General features: G+C 37.1%; 1 protein-coding gene and 1 long non-coding RNA gene across 2 annotated transcripts in view; one reads left to right on the top strand and one right to left on the bottom strand.

Moving 5' to 3' along the window:
* Positions 1–18,018, bottom strand: part of LOC147358095 (uncharacterized) — a 50,958-nt gene extending 32,940 nt beyond the window's left edge. The window contains exon 1 of the long non-coding RNA XR_015142134.1: positions 17,880–18,018. This is a non-coding gene — a long non-coding RNA (uncharacterized LOC147358095). The remainder of the gene's footprint in view (positions 1–17,879) is intronic.
* Positions 5,107–15,816, top strand: LOC147358096 (olfactory receptor 52A1-like). Its single transcript, XM_086340427.1, has one exon. The coding sequence runs from the start codon at positions 5,614–5,616 to the stop codon at positions 6,550–6,552; it is 939 nt and encodes a 312-aa protein (XP_086196553.1). The 5' UTR covers positions 5,107–5,613; the 3' UTR covers positions 6,553–15,816.
* Positions 18,019–18,025: the final 7 nt, after the last annotated feature.

Below are 18,025 nucleotides of genomic sequence, written 5' to 3'. Positions count from 1 at the left end.
ACAAGGATTGAGAAGATGCAAGAAAGGTTTAATAAGGACTAGAAGAAATAAAAGAGAGTCAATATAAAATGAATAATGCAATAAATGAAATTAAAAACACTCTGGAGGCAACAAATAGTAGAATAACAGAGGCAGAAGATAGGATTAGTGAATTAGAAGATAGAATGGTAGAAATAAATGAATCAGAGAGGATAAAAGAAAAACGAATTAAAAGAAATGAGGACAATCTCAGAGACCTCCAGGACAATATTAAACGCTACAACATTAGAATCATAGGGGTTCCAGAAGAAGAAGACAAACAGAAAGACCATGAGAAAATACTTGAGGAGATAATAGTAGAAAACTTCCCTAAAATGGGGAAGGAAATAATCACCCAAGTCCAAGAAACCCAGATGTCCCAAACAGGATAAACCCAAGGAGAAACACCCCAAGACACATATTAATCAAATTAACAAAGATCAAACACAAAGAACAAATATTAAAAGCAGCAAGGGAAAAACAACAAATCACACACAAGGCAATTCCCATTAGGATAACAGCTGATCTTTCAATAGAAACTCTTCAAGCCAGGAGGAAGTGGCAAGACATACTTAAAGTGATGAAAGAAAATAACCTACAGCCCAGATTATTGTACCCAGCGAGGATCTCATTCAAGTATGAAGGAGAAATCAAAAGCTTTTCAGACAAGCAAAAGCTGAGAGAATTCTGCACCACCAAACCAGCTCTCCAACAAATACTAAAGGATATTCTCTAGACAGGAAACACAAAAATGGTGTATAAACTCGAACCCAAAACAATAAAGTAAATGGCAACGGGATCATACTTATCAGTAATTACCTTAAACATAAATGGGTTGAATGCCCCAACCAAAAGACAAAGACTGGCTGAATGGATACAAAAACAAGACCCTTACATATGTTGTCGACAAGAGACCCACCTCAAAACAGGGGACACATACAGACTGAAAGTGAAGGGCTGGAAAAAGATTTTCCATGCAAATAGGGACCAAAAGAAAGCAGGAGTAGCAATACTCATATCAGATAAAATAGACTTTAAAACAAAGGCTGTGAAAAGAGACAAAGAAGGTCACTACATAATGATCAAAGGATCAATCCAAGAAGAAGATATAACAATTATAAATATATATGCACCCAACACAGGAGCACCGCAGTATGTAAGACAAATGCCAACAAGTACGAAAGGAGAAATTAACAATAACACAATAATAGTGGGAGACTTTAATACCCCACTCACACCTATGGATAGATCAACTAAACAGAAAATTAACAAGGAAAAAAAAACTTTAAATGATACAATAGACCAGTTAGACCTAATTGATATCTATAGGACATTTCATCCCAAAACAATGAATTTCACCTTTTACTCAAGCTCACATGGAACCTTCTCCAGGATAGATCACATCCTGGGCCATAAAGCTAGCCTTGGTAAATTCAAAAAAATAGAAATCATTCTAAGCATCTTTTCTGACCACAATGCAGTAAGATTAGATCTCAATTACAGGAGAAAAACTATTAAAAATTCCAACATATGGAGGCTGAACTACACGCTGCTGAATAACCAGCAAATCACAGAAGAAATCAAAAAAGAAATCAAAATTTGCATAGAAACGAATGAAAATGAAAACACAACAATCCAAAACCTGTGGGACACAGTAAAAGCAGTCCTAAGGGGAAAGTTCATAGCAATACATGCACACCTCAAGAAAAAAGAAAAAGTCAAATAAATAACCTAATTCTACACCTAAAGCAACTAGAAAAGGAAGAAATGAAGAACCCCAGGGTTAGTAGAAGGAAAGAAATCTTAATAATTAGAGCAGAAATAAATGCAAAACAAACAAAAGGGACCATAGCAAAAATCAACAAAACCAAAAGCTGGTTCTTTGAAAGGATAAATAAAATTGACAAACCATTAGCCAGACTCATCAAGAAACAAAGGGAGAAAAATCAAATCAATAAAATTAGAAACGAAAATGGAGAGATCACAACAGACAACACAGAAATACAAAGGATCATAAGAGACTACTATCAACAATTATATGCCAATAAAATGGACAAGGTGGAAGAAATGGACAAATTCTAAGAAAAGTACAACTTTCCAAAACCCGACCAGGAAGAAATAGAAAATCTTAACAGACCCATCACAAGCACGGAAATTGAAACTGTAATCAAAAATCTTCCAGCAAACAAAACCCCAGGTCCAGATGGCTTCACAGCTGAATTCTACCAAAAATTTAGGGAAGAGCTAACACCTATCCTGATCAAACTCTTCCAAAAAATTGCAGAGGAAGGTAAACTTCCAAACTCATTCTATGAGGCCACCATCACCCTAATACCAAAACCTGACAAAGATCCCACAAAAAAAGAAAACTACAGGCCAATATCACTGATGAACATAGATGCAAAAATCCTTAACAAAATTCTAGGAATCAGAATCCAACAACACATTAAAAAGATCATACACCATGACCAAGTGGGCTTTATCCCAGGGATGCAAGGATTCTTCAATATCCGCAAAGCAATCAATGTAATACACCACATTAACAAACTGAAAAATAAAAACCATATAATTATCTCAATAGATGCAGAGAAAGCCTTTGACAAAATTCAACATCCATTTATGATAAAAACTCTCCAGAAAGCAGGAATAGAAGGAACATACCTCAACATAATAAAAGCTATATATGACAAACCCACAGCAAACATTATCCTCAATGGTGAAAAATTGAAAGCGTTTCCTCTAAAGTCAGGAACAAGACAAGGGTGCCCACTTTCACCATTACTATTCAACATAGTTTTGGGAGTTTTGGCCATAGCAATCAGAGCAGAAAAAGAAAAAAAAGGAATCCAAATTGGAAAAGAAGAAGTAAAACTCTCACTGTTTGCAGATGACATGATCCTCTACACAGAAAACCCTAAAGACTCCACCAGAAAATTACTAGAACTAGTCAATGACTATAGTAAAGTTGCAGGATATAAAATCAACACACAGAAATCCCTTGCATTCCTATACACTAATAATAAGAAAACAGAAAGAGAAATTAAGGAAACAATTCCATTCACCATTGCAATGGAAAGAATAAAATACTTAGGAATATATCTACCTAAAGAAACTAAAGACCTATATGTAGAAAACTATAAAACACTGGTGAAAGAAATCAAAGAGGACACTAATAGATGGAGAAATATACCATGTTCATGGATTGGAAGAATCAATATAGTGAAAATGAGTATACTACCCAAAGCAATTTATAGATTCAATGCAATCCCTATCAAGCTACCAACAGTATTCTTCACAGAGCTAGAACAAACAATTTCACAATTTGTATGGAAATACAAAAAACCTCGAATAGCCAAAGCGATCTTGAGAAAGAAGAATGGAACTGGAGGAATCAACCTACCTGACTTCAGGCTCTACTACAAAGCCACAGTTATCAAGACAGTATGGTACTGGCACAAAGACAGAAATATAGATCAATGGAACAAAATAGAAAGCCCAGAGATAAATCCACACACATATGGACACCTTATCTTTGACAAAGGAGGCAAGAATATACAATGGATTAAAGACAATCTCTTTAACAAGTGGTGCTGGGAGATCTGGTCAACCACTTGTAAAAGATTGAAACTAGAACACTTTCTAACACCATACACAAAAATAAACTCAAAATGGATTTAAGATCTCAACGTAAGACCAGAAACTATAAAACTCCTAGAGGAGAACATAGGCAAAACACTCTCTGACACACATCACAGCAGGATCCTCTATGACCCACCTCCCAGAATATTGGAAATAAAAGCAAAAATAAACAAATGGGACCTAATTAACCTTAAAAGCTTCTGCACATCAAAGGAAACTATTAGCAAGGTGAAAAGACAGCCTTCAGAATGGGAGAAAATAATAGCAAATGAAGCAACCGACAAACAACTAATCTCAAAAATATACAAGCAACTCCTATAGCTCAACTCCAGAAAAATAAATGACCCAATCAAAAAATGGGCCAAAGAACTAAATAGACATTTCTCCAAAGAAGACATACAGATGGCTAACAAACACATGAAAAGATGCTCACCATCACTCATTATCAGAGAAATGAAAATCAAAACCACTATGAGGTACCATTTCACACCAGTCAGAATGGCTGCGATCCAAAAGTCTACAAATAATAAATGCTGGAGAGGGTGTGGAGAAAAGGGAACCCTCTTACACTGTTGGTGGGAATGCAAACTAGTACAGCCACTATGGAGAACAGTGTGGAGATTCCTTAAAAAACTGGAAATAGAACTGCCTTATGATCCAGCAATCCCACTGCTGGGCATACACACTGAGGAAACCAGAAGGGAAAGAGACACGTGTACCCCAATCTTCATCGCAGCACTGTTTATAATAGCCAGGACATGGAAGCAACCTAGATGTCCATCAGCAGATGAATGGATAAGAAAGTGGTACATATACACAATGGAGTATTACTCAGCCATTAAAAAGAATACATTTGAATCAGTTCTAATGAGGTGGATGAAACTGGAGCCTATTATACAGAGTGAAGTAAGCCAGAAGGAAAAACACCAATACAGTATACTTACCCATATATATGGAATTTAGAAAGATGGTAACAATAACCCGGTGTATGAGACAGCAAAAGAGACACTGATGTATGGAACAATCTTATGGACTCTGTGGGAGAGGGAGAGGGTGGGAAGATTTGGGAGAATGGCATTGAAACATGTAAAATATCATGTAAGAAATGAGTTGCCAGTCCATGTTCGATGCACGATACTGGATGCTTGGGGCTAGTGCACTGGGACGACCCAGAGTGATGGTATGGGGAGGGAGGAGGGAGGAGGGTTCAGGATGGGGAACACATGTATACCTGTGGCGGATTCATTTTGATATTTGGCAAAACTAATACAATTATATAAAGTTTAAAAAAAAATAGATCACCTTCTCCAAATCTCCTCTAAGGTGCATGCTTAATGCCCTGCCAAATAGTGACTTGTTCAGCATCTTGATATTAGAATAAGTGAATGTAAGATAGCTTAACTCACTCCTACTGATCTACAATTGAGAACTAATGCCAATGACTTGGGGATAAATAGCATGCTCTCTGGGACCAGGAGTAGACTGAAGATTCCCAATAGGATTGTGGACTAATGATCATGGGCGATAGAAACAGTACTTTCTGGATCCTTAAGAATCCTAGGGAGAATTTTCACTTACAGCAAAATTGGGTTGGTGTCTAGAAATAAAGAAAGAAAGCCTGACAGTTTTGCAAACAGCCCAGACTCTAGGTCAAGGAAAATGCAAGAAGAGTGTTCTGAGTCATAGTTTCTACGTACATAAATGGTAGGTTAGAAATCCTGAGACTTTTCCCTGTTGTCTCTAGTAAAGGTTTTGTATGATGGCTTTCTACTGCTATTCTGTCATCCTGCATAGAACCTCTCAATATTCTGGCCTGATTGTCATCTAAAGCACGAAGTTTATTTCTTTAATGTCCGATATGTCTTAATGATAGTGAGGTCAGTGTCCTGTTTCACTTCTCATTCATTCTCTTCTGTAGGTATGAGAATCAGCGGTTAAAAGAGATCACTAACATCCATGGAATCCATGAACATGTCATATATGGACCCCAAAACAGTGACACTGATTGGTATCCCTGGACTGGAGCATGTGCAGTTTTGGATTGGGTTTTCCTTCTTTGCTGTGTGCCTAGTGGCTCTTGTGGGAAACATCATTTTACTGATAATTATCCCTACAGAATGCAGTCTGCACCAGCCCATGTACATCTTCTTGGCAGTGTTGGCAGCCACTGACATAGGACTCTGTGTAGCCATTGCTCTGAAACTGTTGGCTATCTTCTGGTTTGGCTTTTATTCCACGGCCTTTGATGCTTGCTTAGCCCAGCTGTACTTCATCCATGCTTTGCAGGGCATGGAATCTGGAATCCTGTTGGCAATGGCCTTTGATCACTATGTTGCCATCTGTGATCCTTTGAGGCACACAACCACCCTTACACCTTTCCTCCTGGTTAGTATGGTGCTGGCTGTGGCAATCCGAGCAACAGTGCTCGTTGGCATTTTACCCATTCTACTCAAAAGACTGCACTTTTTCCAATCCATTGTAATTGCCCACTCTTACTGTGAGCACATGGCTGTGGTCAAGCTGGCTGCAGAGGACACCCATGTCAATAAAACATGTGGTCTTTTCATAGGTTTCACAATTCTAGGATTTGACATGATTTTCATCCTCGTTTCCTATATCCTTATTTTCCAGGCTGTTTTTCGTCTACACCAAAAGGAGGCACGGCTTAAAGCATTCAACACGTGTACAGCTCACATTTTTGTTTTCCTTGAGTTTTATATTCTTGCCTTTTTCTCCTTCTTCAGCCATCGGTTTGGACATGTTGTTCCCTCTACCCACATTCTTTTGTCCACCATCTACCTCCTTGTGCCACCTGCAGTCAAACCTATTGTCTATGGTGTGAAAAATAAGGTAATTTGCAAGTGTGTGGCATCGATATTTTTCCTCAATCATTGATAATAGCAGTGATCCATCAAATATTAAGTTCATAGGAAGAATATTTTCATTTCCTAAAGATAGAGATGACATTGGCTAAACTCTGTGTATTCATTGTTAAAGACTTCACTTCATCATACTCAAACTTTTAGACATTTATTTCACAAACTACAGATAGAATAAAATAAAATCTCTTCAGGTTAATACTGATATTAGTTCTATTTAATAATTTTATTTCTAATTTCATTTTTATTGCTTTCTTTTAATTTTTATTTAATTTGTAATTATGTTATTTATTGATAGGACAATTCATTAATATTTTTCAATATTTACCTTTTGCAATATTTGTATTTTAAACTATAGTTACACCTTTAACCATTGTCTCTTCTGCAGCCCAGAATTTTGGCATTTTGTCTTAAAGTGCTGTAATATTCCAGTAACTAATAACAAACTGTCATTCATATCTTCCTGGCTTAAACTTTAAAAACACCAAATCAGAGTCCCTCATTTGGAGTAGCTTCTTGAGTCTACCTACATTCCTAATATATCTTACTAGATGAGAGCAGAGAATGTTGGTTACCATCTAGGGTAGATATCCTAGTGCAACAGTCATAGCTAAAGGAGCTTTTGTCCAGGTGCACAGTTGCTACCACAGACTTTCTACTGGTGCCATTGACATCATTTCTGTTACCCCTAGAGCATCCCTCAAATCAAACTGCCACCTTAACCATTGTAAGCTAGCCTTGAAATCTGGCTGCCCTACCAAAACTCCAGTCTTCAAGCAAGCACAGAGAAATTCCTAGGTGATTCTCCATGAGTTGGAGCTTTCGCAGAGTAAGAGACAATCAACCCACAGCTCAGTTTCATTTCCTATAGTTCTGCCTAGCCCTGTGTTTGGCATCTAGATGTGTGTCTAAATTGTTGCATCTCCTGGGAAAGATTCACATAGTCTTAATAATGATAGGAGTCAAAGCCTGTTGACCTTTTTGTATATGGGCTTGCAGGTATTCTCACTCAAGGTCAGTCAGGTGGCATGGCTTGGTTTGGCCTATAATCATCATTTGCCCCAGTGGTATTATCATTCATATCAGTTCAGATATTACATTCATGGATAGGCTCATTTTAAGTCCAGAAGTGGAGAAGAGAAATCTTTCTTCCAATACAGGTATAATTTCACTCCAACTTTCATAAATTGTTCTTCTGGATTTGGATCCTTAAATGTGAGCAATAACCCAGACATGGTGATGGAAATTGTGCCATCTTTCTCAGTTCACCAGTTTAATCAGTTGCATACCTAAGGTTACTTTATACCACAGTGTACAGTACTGTTCTGTGCTAGCAAGGCACTCTTCCTGATCCATGGACACAAAGCTGGCATTCCTGCACTATTCAGATAATCAGCTGCTTCAATTCCATAGTGCAGTTACCTCTTAACTTGTACTGTCACAACAAGGCCTTGAACACAGACACAACCTTTACACTTCTAGCCATCCTGGGAATGTTCTTAATCTGAATCGATTCATCTAATCTCTTTCTCTAAGCCAGCCATATTGTTAGGTCAACCCATAACTCTGGTTAATGCTCAAAGTATTAAAAAACATTGTGTTTTCAAATATCCCTATGAAATGCAATTTACTTTACAACAATAACAGGATCCAATTGAAGATAATGTTATCCAGAATGTTCTAGGATCCCTCATGAATATTTTTTTTCACAATCCTGAATGTAAAATATATCTTCCTTATACTTCTGAAATAGAGGTAGCACAAAAGTTGTCCCTCAAAAAGTCCCCGATTACTTGTACAATTAACAAGAACTAATACAAATTATGTCATGCCCTTAACAGATTTTTATCGAAGTATACATTCTGTCTTCTCAGTAAAGGGTACTTATATGTAGTTGGACACCTACAATGTAACTTAGCTCCAGGTCCTCAGAGAACTGATTAAAATTATGCATCTCTACTGCTAGTAGACCACACTATGTTCAAACAAAAATTTATACTAATTATGACAAAGTGGTATTGATACAAAGATTTTTTTTTTAAATGACAAATGCAATAAATAAGAGGTCTAGAATGGACAGTTGTCTGAATATGACAAATATATCACACAGTGCAATAATGTTCTTTCCTTTTAATATATGCTGTTAAATTGAATATTCATATTTATTACTCTAAAGTTTAGTTCTAACAACAATACCACATACAAAGAGCATACTGCAGATTTATTTTAGATTTTAATAGAAAGGCCAAATAATAAACCTACAAGAAGAAAATATGGGAGGGAATGTATCTGTATTATATTAGGGTAAGCAAAGTTTTCTTAAAGAGTATTAAATAGGCCATTGGACTATGTTAAAATTAAGCTTTCTATATTCATCTAAAAGCACTACTAATTAAAGGAGAAAGATACAAGAAGATATATACATTAAATTGCACTGACTCCATTGATTACTCTGGTGAAAATTGATAACTTAATATATTCTTCAAACACAAGATTATAGTTATGTCTCCATTTATTTAGGTCTTTTAAAATTTTCTTTAAGTAGTGTTTTGTAGCTTTGAGTATATAAGTTTTACATATATTTTGATCTATTTTTTGAGTTATTATAAATGACATGCATCCATGCTAAGTCGTTTCAGTCATGTCAGACTCTGTGCAACCCTATGGACTGTAGCCCACCAGGCTTCTCTGTCCATGGGATTCTTCAGGCCAGAATACTGGAGTGGATTGCCATGCCCTCCTCCAGGGGATCTTCCCAACCCAAGGATCGAACCTGCATCTCTTAAGTCTCCTGTATTGCCAGCTAGGTTCTTTACCATTAGTGCCACCTAGGAAAGCCATTATAAATGACACTTATTTTTAAATTTTAGTTGCAGTTTTTCGTTGACTGAATTTTGTACATGGATCTTGATAAACATTATTTCCAGAAGATTTCCTTAAATTCCTTGGTATTTTCTATGGAAATAGCATGTCACTTGCAAAAAGGGATAATTTTATTTCTTTCCAATCTGAATGTCTTTTTTTTCTACCCTTAATGAATATACAAAGACTTCAAATATGATATTGGACAGAAGTGGTCAAAATGATTACCCTTACTTTGTTTCTGGTAATAGACACTACTTAATCTTCAATCATCACTTATATTGTTCTTTATCAACTTGAGAAAGTTTGCTTCTATTTCTAGTTAGCTAAAGTCTTTTTTTTATTATGATTGGATATTAAAACATTTTCAAGTTATTTTTGTGTGTGTCAATAAAATTATATGACTTTGTTACATATTTTAATGTGGTGGGCTTCACTGTTTGAGTGTTCAATCATGCTTGCATTCTTGAGACAAATCCTACGTTTAGTGACATATTATTTGTCTTTATTTTGTAGGATTCGATTTACTAATGTATAGTTGAAGATTTTAACATCTATATTCATGAGTATTGATCTATAGCTTCTTTTCTTGTACAATTTTCATCTGGTTGTCATTATGAGCAAGTTTGGCCTCATAAAACAAGTTTGAAAGTTGTTTCCTTTCCCTCTTAGCTTCTAGATGATGTTGAAAGCAACTGGTGTTATTTCTTCCTTAAATATTTGATAAAATTCACTAAGATATAGATGTAGAAAAAAACAGATTATTTATTTATTCTTGAGTGTATTTTGAGTTTGTTCCTTTAACAAATTAATCTGTTTCATCTACATTGTCACATTTATGTGCATAGAATTGTTTGCAGTATTTCATTATCTCATTTTCCTATGTATAAGGTCAGTATTGATATGCCTTCTTTATTTTTTAGTTTTTAATGCTGGTGATTTCTCTGTGTCAATTAAGTTACAGATTTATGAAAGAACCAGGCTTTGGTTACATTAATTTTTTTAAATCTTTTGTTTTTAATTCAGTTTTTTTTAAATTTTATTTTTTAACTTTACAATATTGTATTGGTTTTGCCAATATTCATCAACATGAATCCCCATGTTCCCCACCCTGAACCCTCCTCCCTCCCCGTACCATCCCTCTGGGTTGTCTCAGTTTTTATTTTTAGTATTTCTTTCCTTATATTGTTTTTTTATTTATTTTGGCCTCTGTTTTCCATATTTTTAAGATGGAAACATAATTTAGACATTGTTATTTTTTCTAATGTAAAAATTAATGCTATCATTTGCCATTAAGAACTAGCTTACCTACCATAGAAATTCTGGTTTCTTGTACTTTTATTTCATTACATTTGAAATATTTCCTAATTCTTTTTGACACTTCTTTGAGCTATGTATTACTTAGATACTCTTTAATTTTCAAATATTTTAGTATTATCTTTTTCTTGATATCATACAATTTTGTCATTGGCAATGAGTTTAACTGCATTAGGTCAGAGAACATATCAATATTTTGAATCATGTGCTAATTTTTCTTAACAATTGTATGTCCACTTAAAAAGAACATTTATTTTTGGTTGTTACACAGTCTTTTTATTTCAAATACTTTTGCTCATATTATTTATTCTCAGTTTCCAGTCAACTACATTTTTACTTTTGCCTTGGTTTCCAGGAAACTAGACCAGTCAAAGCAACAGCAGCAGTGGAGAAAGCAATATGTGGGCTTGTCTAGACATGAATAGTTGCAGACGAAATTTGAATATTCTCTAAGAAATGTTCAGATAGTAAGTAATATAGGGATAATCTCCATAGAATAATAAGAAAATGTGGGAGAAGCCTGAGACATTCTGCTTTTCTAAGAAGATATTTACATTTTATTTTACTTAAAGTATTACCCTTGACTCCAATCATATTGTCTTTCATACGCCACCTGTTTAGAAATTTTGTTACCTGTGTCTCCAAGACATGTCTAAACCTAATTTTGCAAATTAATTTCAACCAACCTTATCCAAACCATTATCATCTCTTCTGAATTGCTGCAATATCCTACTAATTTGTCTTTATCTCTCAGTTTTCCTCAACTCCTACAAACTTTAACTGATTCTATAAATAGCAGTCAGAGAAACCCCATTAAGATTTAACTTAAATGCTGCCATTACCTTGCTCAAAATCATCTAATTATTTTCCATTTCATTCAATGATAACCCAGAATTCTTAGTACAAGCTATACATGGTCATGGTACAATACAATACCATTTTCTCTTTTATTTTCTACTGTTTTCCCCACATCACTACTCATCATCCCAGCCTCACTGTCCCCTCACCCCACACTTTTCTCCAACTAATGTGAACCTCCGATTTGCACATTAAACTGTCTATTGGGTATTAGCCTTAGAATATTTGGCATTCATCTTCAATTAACATATCCAAAACTGTTTTTCTCCAGTGTTTCCCATATCACTAAGAGTAAATACATCCTTACAATTGCTTATGATAACATTTCCCAAATTCTTCTCTGTAACTCTTTCTTTTATATATCCCATTCAAATCAACAAATGCTATTCACTTTTCTACCAAAATATCCAGAACACATATTTATCTAATAACATTCTTGCAAACTATTATTTATTTCTTGGATATTTGTAATAACAATGTAGTATATTATTAGTTCAAAATATTCACTGAACCTGCCTGATAGAGCCTCTTACTGTTGGAGTGATATTTTTCAATCTTAGTGACATTAGTTTTCATCATGTGATTTGCATTGGCCAATATAAGATTTAACTGTGTTATTTATGAATGAAGATTTATAAGCCATAATTTAGTTTCAGAGTCTCTTTTTCTCTATGACACAATAGCAGTAGTTAATTATAATTGCATCACCTTCACAATAAGTTCCAGACTGAAGCAACAAAACTGAAAAATGAGTGAGAAATATATTTTTGTTGTTATTATTATAAGCCCATGTGAGTTGAGGAATTAATTTTAATATTACTTAGTTCATGTTATTTGATACAATAATGATAAATGATCCCTTTTCTCAACCATTTCCCTCTTTAGCCAAAGATCAAAATAACAATCAGAATTATCCTCTGAAAATAGAGTTCAAACCTTACCTATTCGAAAACTACCCTGGGTATCTCATTTTATTAAAAGTAACAGACTAACTCTTACATCTGTTTCAAGGGTACACATCCTCTAGACCCCTTTTATGTCTTAGAATATGCTTCTTACAAGTGATCCCTCCATTGTATATTTCTTTCTAGTTACCTCAGCTTTCTTACAGATAACAAAAAATGCAAGGTATGTGCAACTTCAGAGTCTTTTCATTTTGTGCTTTTGTTTCATTTTGTTTTGCCTGTAACATTATTCCCCAGATATTCAAGAGGCTCATATTCACCAAGCATTGGAACACATTATTGTAGATCACTTGCTCTCCAATTCCTGTGTCTCCTCAAAGACACTCTACATACAGAACACCATAAAGTAGCCACTAAAAAACTATAAGACTAATAATAAATGAAGTCAGTTCAATCAGAGGATGTTAAATCAATATACAAAAATAAGTTACATTTCCAAAAGGTACAAACTAACTATCCAAAAAAGATATTAAAAATCAACCCCATGAACAACAGTGCCAGTAAATTCCTTGGTGGCTCAGTAGTAAAGAATCCATCTGTCAAGGCAGGAGACACAGGTTCAATCACTGATTCAGAAAGATCCCACATGCCATGGCACAACTAAGCCTGTGTACCACAACTATTGAGCCAGTGCTCTACAGCCCAGAAGCCTCAGCCACTGAGTCTATGCGCTGCAACTACTGAAGCCTGTAAGCCCTAGAGCCAATGCTACACAGCAAGAGAAGCCACCGCAATGAGAAGCCCATGGACCACAACTAGAGAGTAGCCCCCACTCTCTGCAACTACAGAAAAGTCTGGGTAGCAATGAAGATGCAACACAGCCAAAAATAAATAAAATTATATATAAAAGCAATAGCATCAAAAACAATAAAATAGTAAGGAATATATATAACCAAGTAGATGAAAGGTAGGTACACTGAAAATTATAAAGCAATGATGAAAGAAACTGAAGAAGATACAAATAAGTGAAAAAAATATCCCATGCTGATAGAATGGAAGAAATAACACTGTTCAAAGATCCATAATATTCAAAGTGATCTTCAAGTTAAATGCAATCTTGCCTTTCAGATTTCCAGTGGAATTTTCACAGAAATAGAAATAAATAATCCTTAAATTTATATGGAAGTGCACAATTTCCTAATATTTTATAATTTATATAAAATTATATATAAAAGCAATAGCATCAAAAACAATAGAATAGTAAGGAATATATGTAACCAAGTAGATGAAAAAATATCAAAGCATTCTAGAGCAGGAAGAGCAAAACTGGAAGGATCATACTTCCTGATATCAAATATATTACAGAGCTACAATAATCAGAACAGTGTAGTACTGGCACAAATCAGAAATACAGACATATGAAAGAGGGCCCAGCAATAAACCCACCCATGTATAGGCAACTGATGTATGAGAAGAGAATCAAGAACAACATACCATGCGGAAAGCATTATCTTTTTGTTGGGAAGTGTATTGTAAAATAGCCGTAAAAGGAGAAAGTCCTTGGGAAAATGGCGAAGGGCCAGAAGTACTCGGCTTTGCACTACGGACAGAAAGACATCTCCTGCCTTTGGTTATGCTCGGCGCCAAGAGTTAATAATAAATAGGGATGTTACTTGTGAGAACAGGTTGTGGGAGAAGCCCATGAGTCATTTAGAGTGCGCTGTCCTTGAAATGTTTCTACCGATTATGTGTTAACTCTGTATGTGCTCTGCTGGCCACATACTTTAAGCTCTTTGTTCCTGCTTCTATAAAAAAGCTTGACTGCAGAAATAAACCTGTCAGTCCTTGCAAGAGACTGTCCAAGTGTCATTCTTTCAGGTTCGTCACTTCCAAGTCCTGGGGAAAAAATCCACAACACTTTTCAATAAATGGTTTGGAGAAACTCTCCTACCTGATCCAGTGGCACTGCAGATATCAATCCACTCACTTAGGGCATTTGCTATCTCTTGCATAAAGACATCCAATCTTTGCTGGTATTATCTCCAAATCAGCAACTCAGAAGCACCTTCAAAATCTGTTTCATCACTTAGTTAGGTATACAACTTCTGTGTCCTGTGGTATGTAAGAAGACCAGTGGATGCCATGGCCATGTGCCCACAGCTTTACTCCATTACTGTAAACTTTGTTTGATGTGATAGTTTATAAGGTCCTTTTCTTGCATATAAATTATTTTGTGAACACTGTTAGCTTTGCTGGCTGAGGTCCTGCAAGCAGAGAAGGTAATCTCATAAAGAAAACTGGCTGAATACATGTCAGTTCCAATCATGATGAATTGTATGTAGATCCTTTCAGAATGAAAGAGGTACAGTGTAATTAACGTGCTATTAAATGTCTGGATGGTCTTCTCAAAGGATGGAATTGTATCAGCTCTGTCTGGAAGGTAGGACACTTCGCAGTAGCAGTAGCAAGAGTAGCCTTTGTATGTGGGAAGCCAAGGAATTGAGACCACGAAAAGCTCCATCTCTACTCCCAAGTCTACTGCAGACATTTGGCATTTGTTCTAGCACTGGAGGTGACCAGTGACAGATGATGACTGCCAGTCAATCCATCCTAATGGTTGTGCCATGTTCCTTCTGTGCTCAGTGCTCTCTGCTGAATATTAACGGTAAATGTAAACATCTTTACACTTGTGCCCTCTGCTTTGAGTTAACCACACGTTTCTTTCCCAGATTTTCTTTTGCCAAGGTTCCATTATTTCTCCATCCAGCCTTCTAACTAATTATTCTTTCAAAGTTCCTAGGAGTCTGTAGACATTTTTTACCTCAGGGCACTTTTTTAACACAAAATGTATGACCAGGAATACCACTTGAAGCTATAACTATTGGGTGCACTTGCTGTAGTCAGAGGTTCCAAATGCCAGGTGTATTTCCCTTTATTATTATCTCTCAGGGTCACTCTTGATCCTAATAGAGTGGTGCTATAGTACAGAGGCAGTCCATTTCAAGGTTGTACTGATATATGCACTCAGAAGTCAAATTTGACTTGTTTTCTTTTCCTTCAGCTGGTCACAATAAACCATCCTGAGACAACAGATGTGACTTGGAGAAGCGATGGTACAAAAGTGATAGGTGACAGGGGCAAGTGGGAAACTGGTTTATGGTGATTACTTGTGTCCTCTGGCCCTGTTTGTACCTGGTCCAAAAGGTAGAATTCCATCTTACAATGAACTGTGATGGGCCATATGACTTAGTTGATATGATAGAATTTAGGTAATAATTTGTAGTCTGGACACAGAATCACATTTCATTCCATGGTCAAGTGCTCTGTACCTCTGGTACTTAACAAGGTCAAGTAAAATAACAAAAAAGAAAAATCTGTGTTAATTTCATGTTACAGTAACTCCTAGTTGGCTAAGGATTCTTTTCCAAATTGGTTTAGAAGTTTCTCCAAATAAATCATAAAATAGTGTTTATTTCCAAAATGAAGCACATGGGAAGGGAGATTCTTTTTCATAATGCCAAGTACGAAATATCTTCTTAAGACTCTTAGTCAGACTCATTATGATGGGGGGGTGGGTGGGAGGTGGAGCAAAGAAAGGGGAAAAAAAACATTAGTGAAGGATTTCAAGGAGAAATTAGTAATGGAAAATATAGGGTAGAAACTTTGCTTCCCTACTACTAAAAAATGATATTAAAAAAAAAAAAACAGCATCACAGCAAGAAACATATGAGTGCAATATATATGGTAAAACTGTTCAATGCATATTTTCACACAGTCCCATAAGTTTTTCCATTGAGTCAACTCTTCGCATGAGTTGGCCAAAGTACTGGAGTTTCAGCTTTAGCATCATTCCTTCCAAAGAACACCCAGGGCTGATCTCCTTGCAGTCCAAGGGACTCTCAGTTCCTCAGGAGGAGAAGGGGACTACAGAGGATAAGATGGCTGGATGGCATCACCGACTCGACGGACGTGAGTTTGATTGAACTCCGGGAGTTGGTGATGGACAGGGAGTCCTGGCGTGCTGCAATTCATGGGGTTGCAGAGAGTCAGACACGACTGAGCGACTGAACTGAACCGAACCATAAGTTTCTTCAGTAGAACTCACTAAAACCTGATGCATACTGATATTATATAAAATCTTGCAACACAGAGGAAGAAATACTCAGGCTCTATGTAAGGAGCAAGAAGGGCAATGCTGTTCTTTGCAGACTGGAGAATACTGCCACAATAAATACTGCCTTCTAGACTAGGCCCAGAGAAGGAAATAGCAACCCACTCCAGTATTCTTGCCTAGAGAATCCTGTGGACTGAGAAGCCTGGTGGGCTGCCATCTATGGGGTTGCACAGAGTCGGGCACGACTGAAGCGACTTAGCATGCATGCATGCATTGGAGGTGGAAATTGCAACCCTCTCCGGTATTCTTGCCTGGAGAATCCCAGGGACAGAGGAGCCTGGTGGGCTGCCATCTATGGCGTCTCAAAGAGAGGGACAGACTGAAGCAACTTAGCAGCAGCAGCAGACCAGGCCCTTGCTAGGCTGTGAATATCGGAGAAAGGCTATGAACAGAGATGCAGATCACAGGCCTCAGGCATGGAGCTCCTGTAGCTCAATCCCCTCCCTGTATCCTCAGGTTGGCTTCAATGAGGACCAGATTTTTCCCATGGACAGAGATGAGATTGTGGTTGACACACTAACAACGGACTTTGGGGGAGAGACTTACGACTCCTTGTCTTCCTTGACCCTATTTTCTATCAAACACTTTAAAAATATTTAGTCCTCTACATGCTCTTGGATCATACTAGTAGCATAACTATGTCCTTATTTACCCCCTTCATGAACACAGTAACTTTACCAAGAGAAAGTTTAACTGAAAGTCTTAGCTTTTAGTTAAATGGGACCGCCCACAGCCTATAGAAATTACAAAGGGCCACAGGTGAGGGGAAATGGTTCAGCGAATGGCTGCTTTGCAGAAAATCCAGCGTTCACTTCTAGGAGATTCAAAATTCACCGGCTGACCCTCCCCCCTTGTGTGCCCCCTCCTCCGTGACCTCAGATAATAGTCAATGATACTATAGATGCGAGAAAAGTGTTCTAAAAAAGACGACCAGAAAGGAGAGCCTGAGGAAAGAGAGGCGGCTGGTACAGAAAGGTGGGTGGAGGGACAGCGGCGAGGACGAGAGAGTGCCAACGGAGAAGGGCAGGCATGGAGGAAGAGAGTGAGCCAGAAAAGGGGGTGCTCAAGGATAAAAGGGCGAAGAGCCAGGGGTGACAGGGCAGGGCTGGATCCAAGCTGCGGGTATGGAGGGGTGCGATAGGGCTCCAAAAGCCAAGAAAGAGTTGGCTTACAGAGTGGACGGAATGGATCCTACTCTGCTTCTCCCTCCCTTAGCATTGCTCTCACCTGCCTGCAGCATCCAGCCGCGCTTCCACCGCAGCTAACAACTTTCAAGACCTTTCTTTGGTTGCCTGGACTGCCAGAGACTTCCCAGGAGCGCTACCGCCAGGCCCCGCCCCTCTATCCTGCCGCACCTCCTCATTGGTGGAGAG

The sequence above is a fragment of the Bos grunniens genome, chromosome 15 (assembly GCF_055505025.1).
Source record: "Bos grunniens cultivar Pamir isolate PY7600 chromosome 15, Bosgru_T2T1.0, whole genome shotgun sequence".
NCBI lineage: Eukaryota > Metazoa > Chordata > Mammalia > Artiodactyla > Bovidae > Bos > Bos grunniens.
This window is presented reverse-complemented; position numbering and strand designations above follow the sequence as displayed.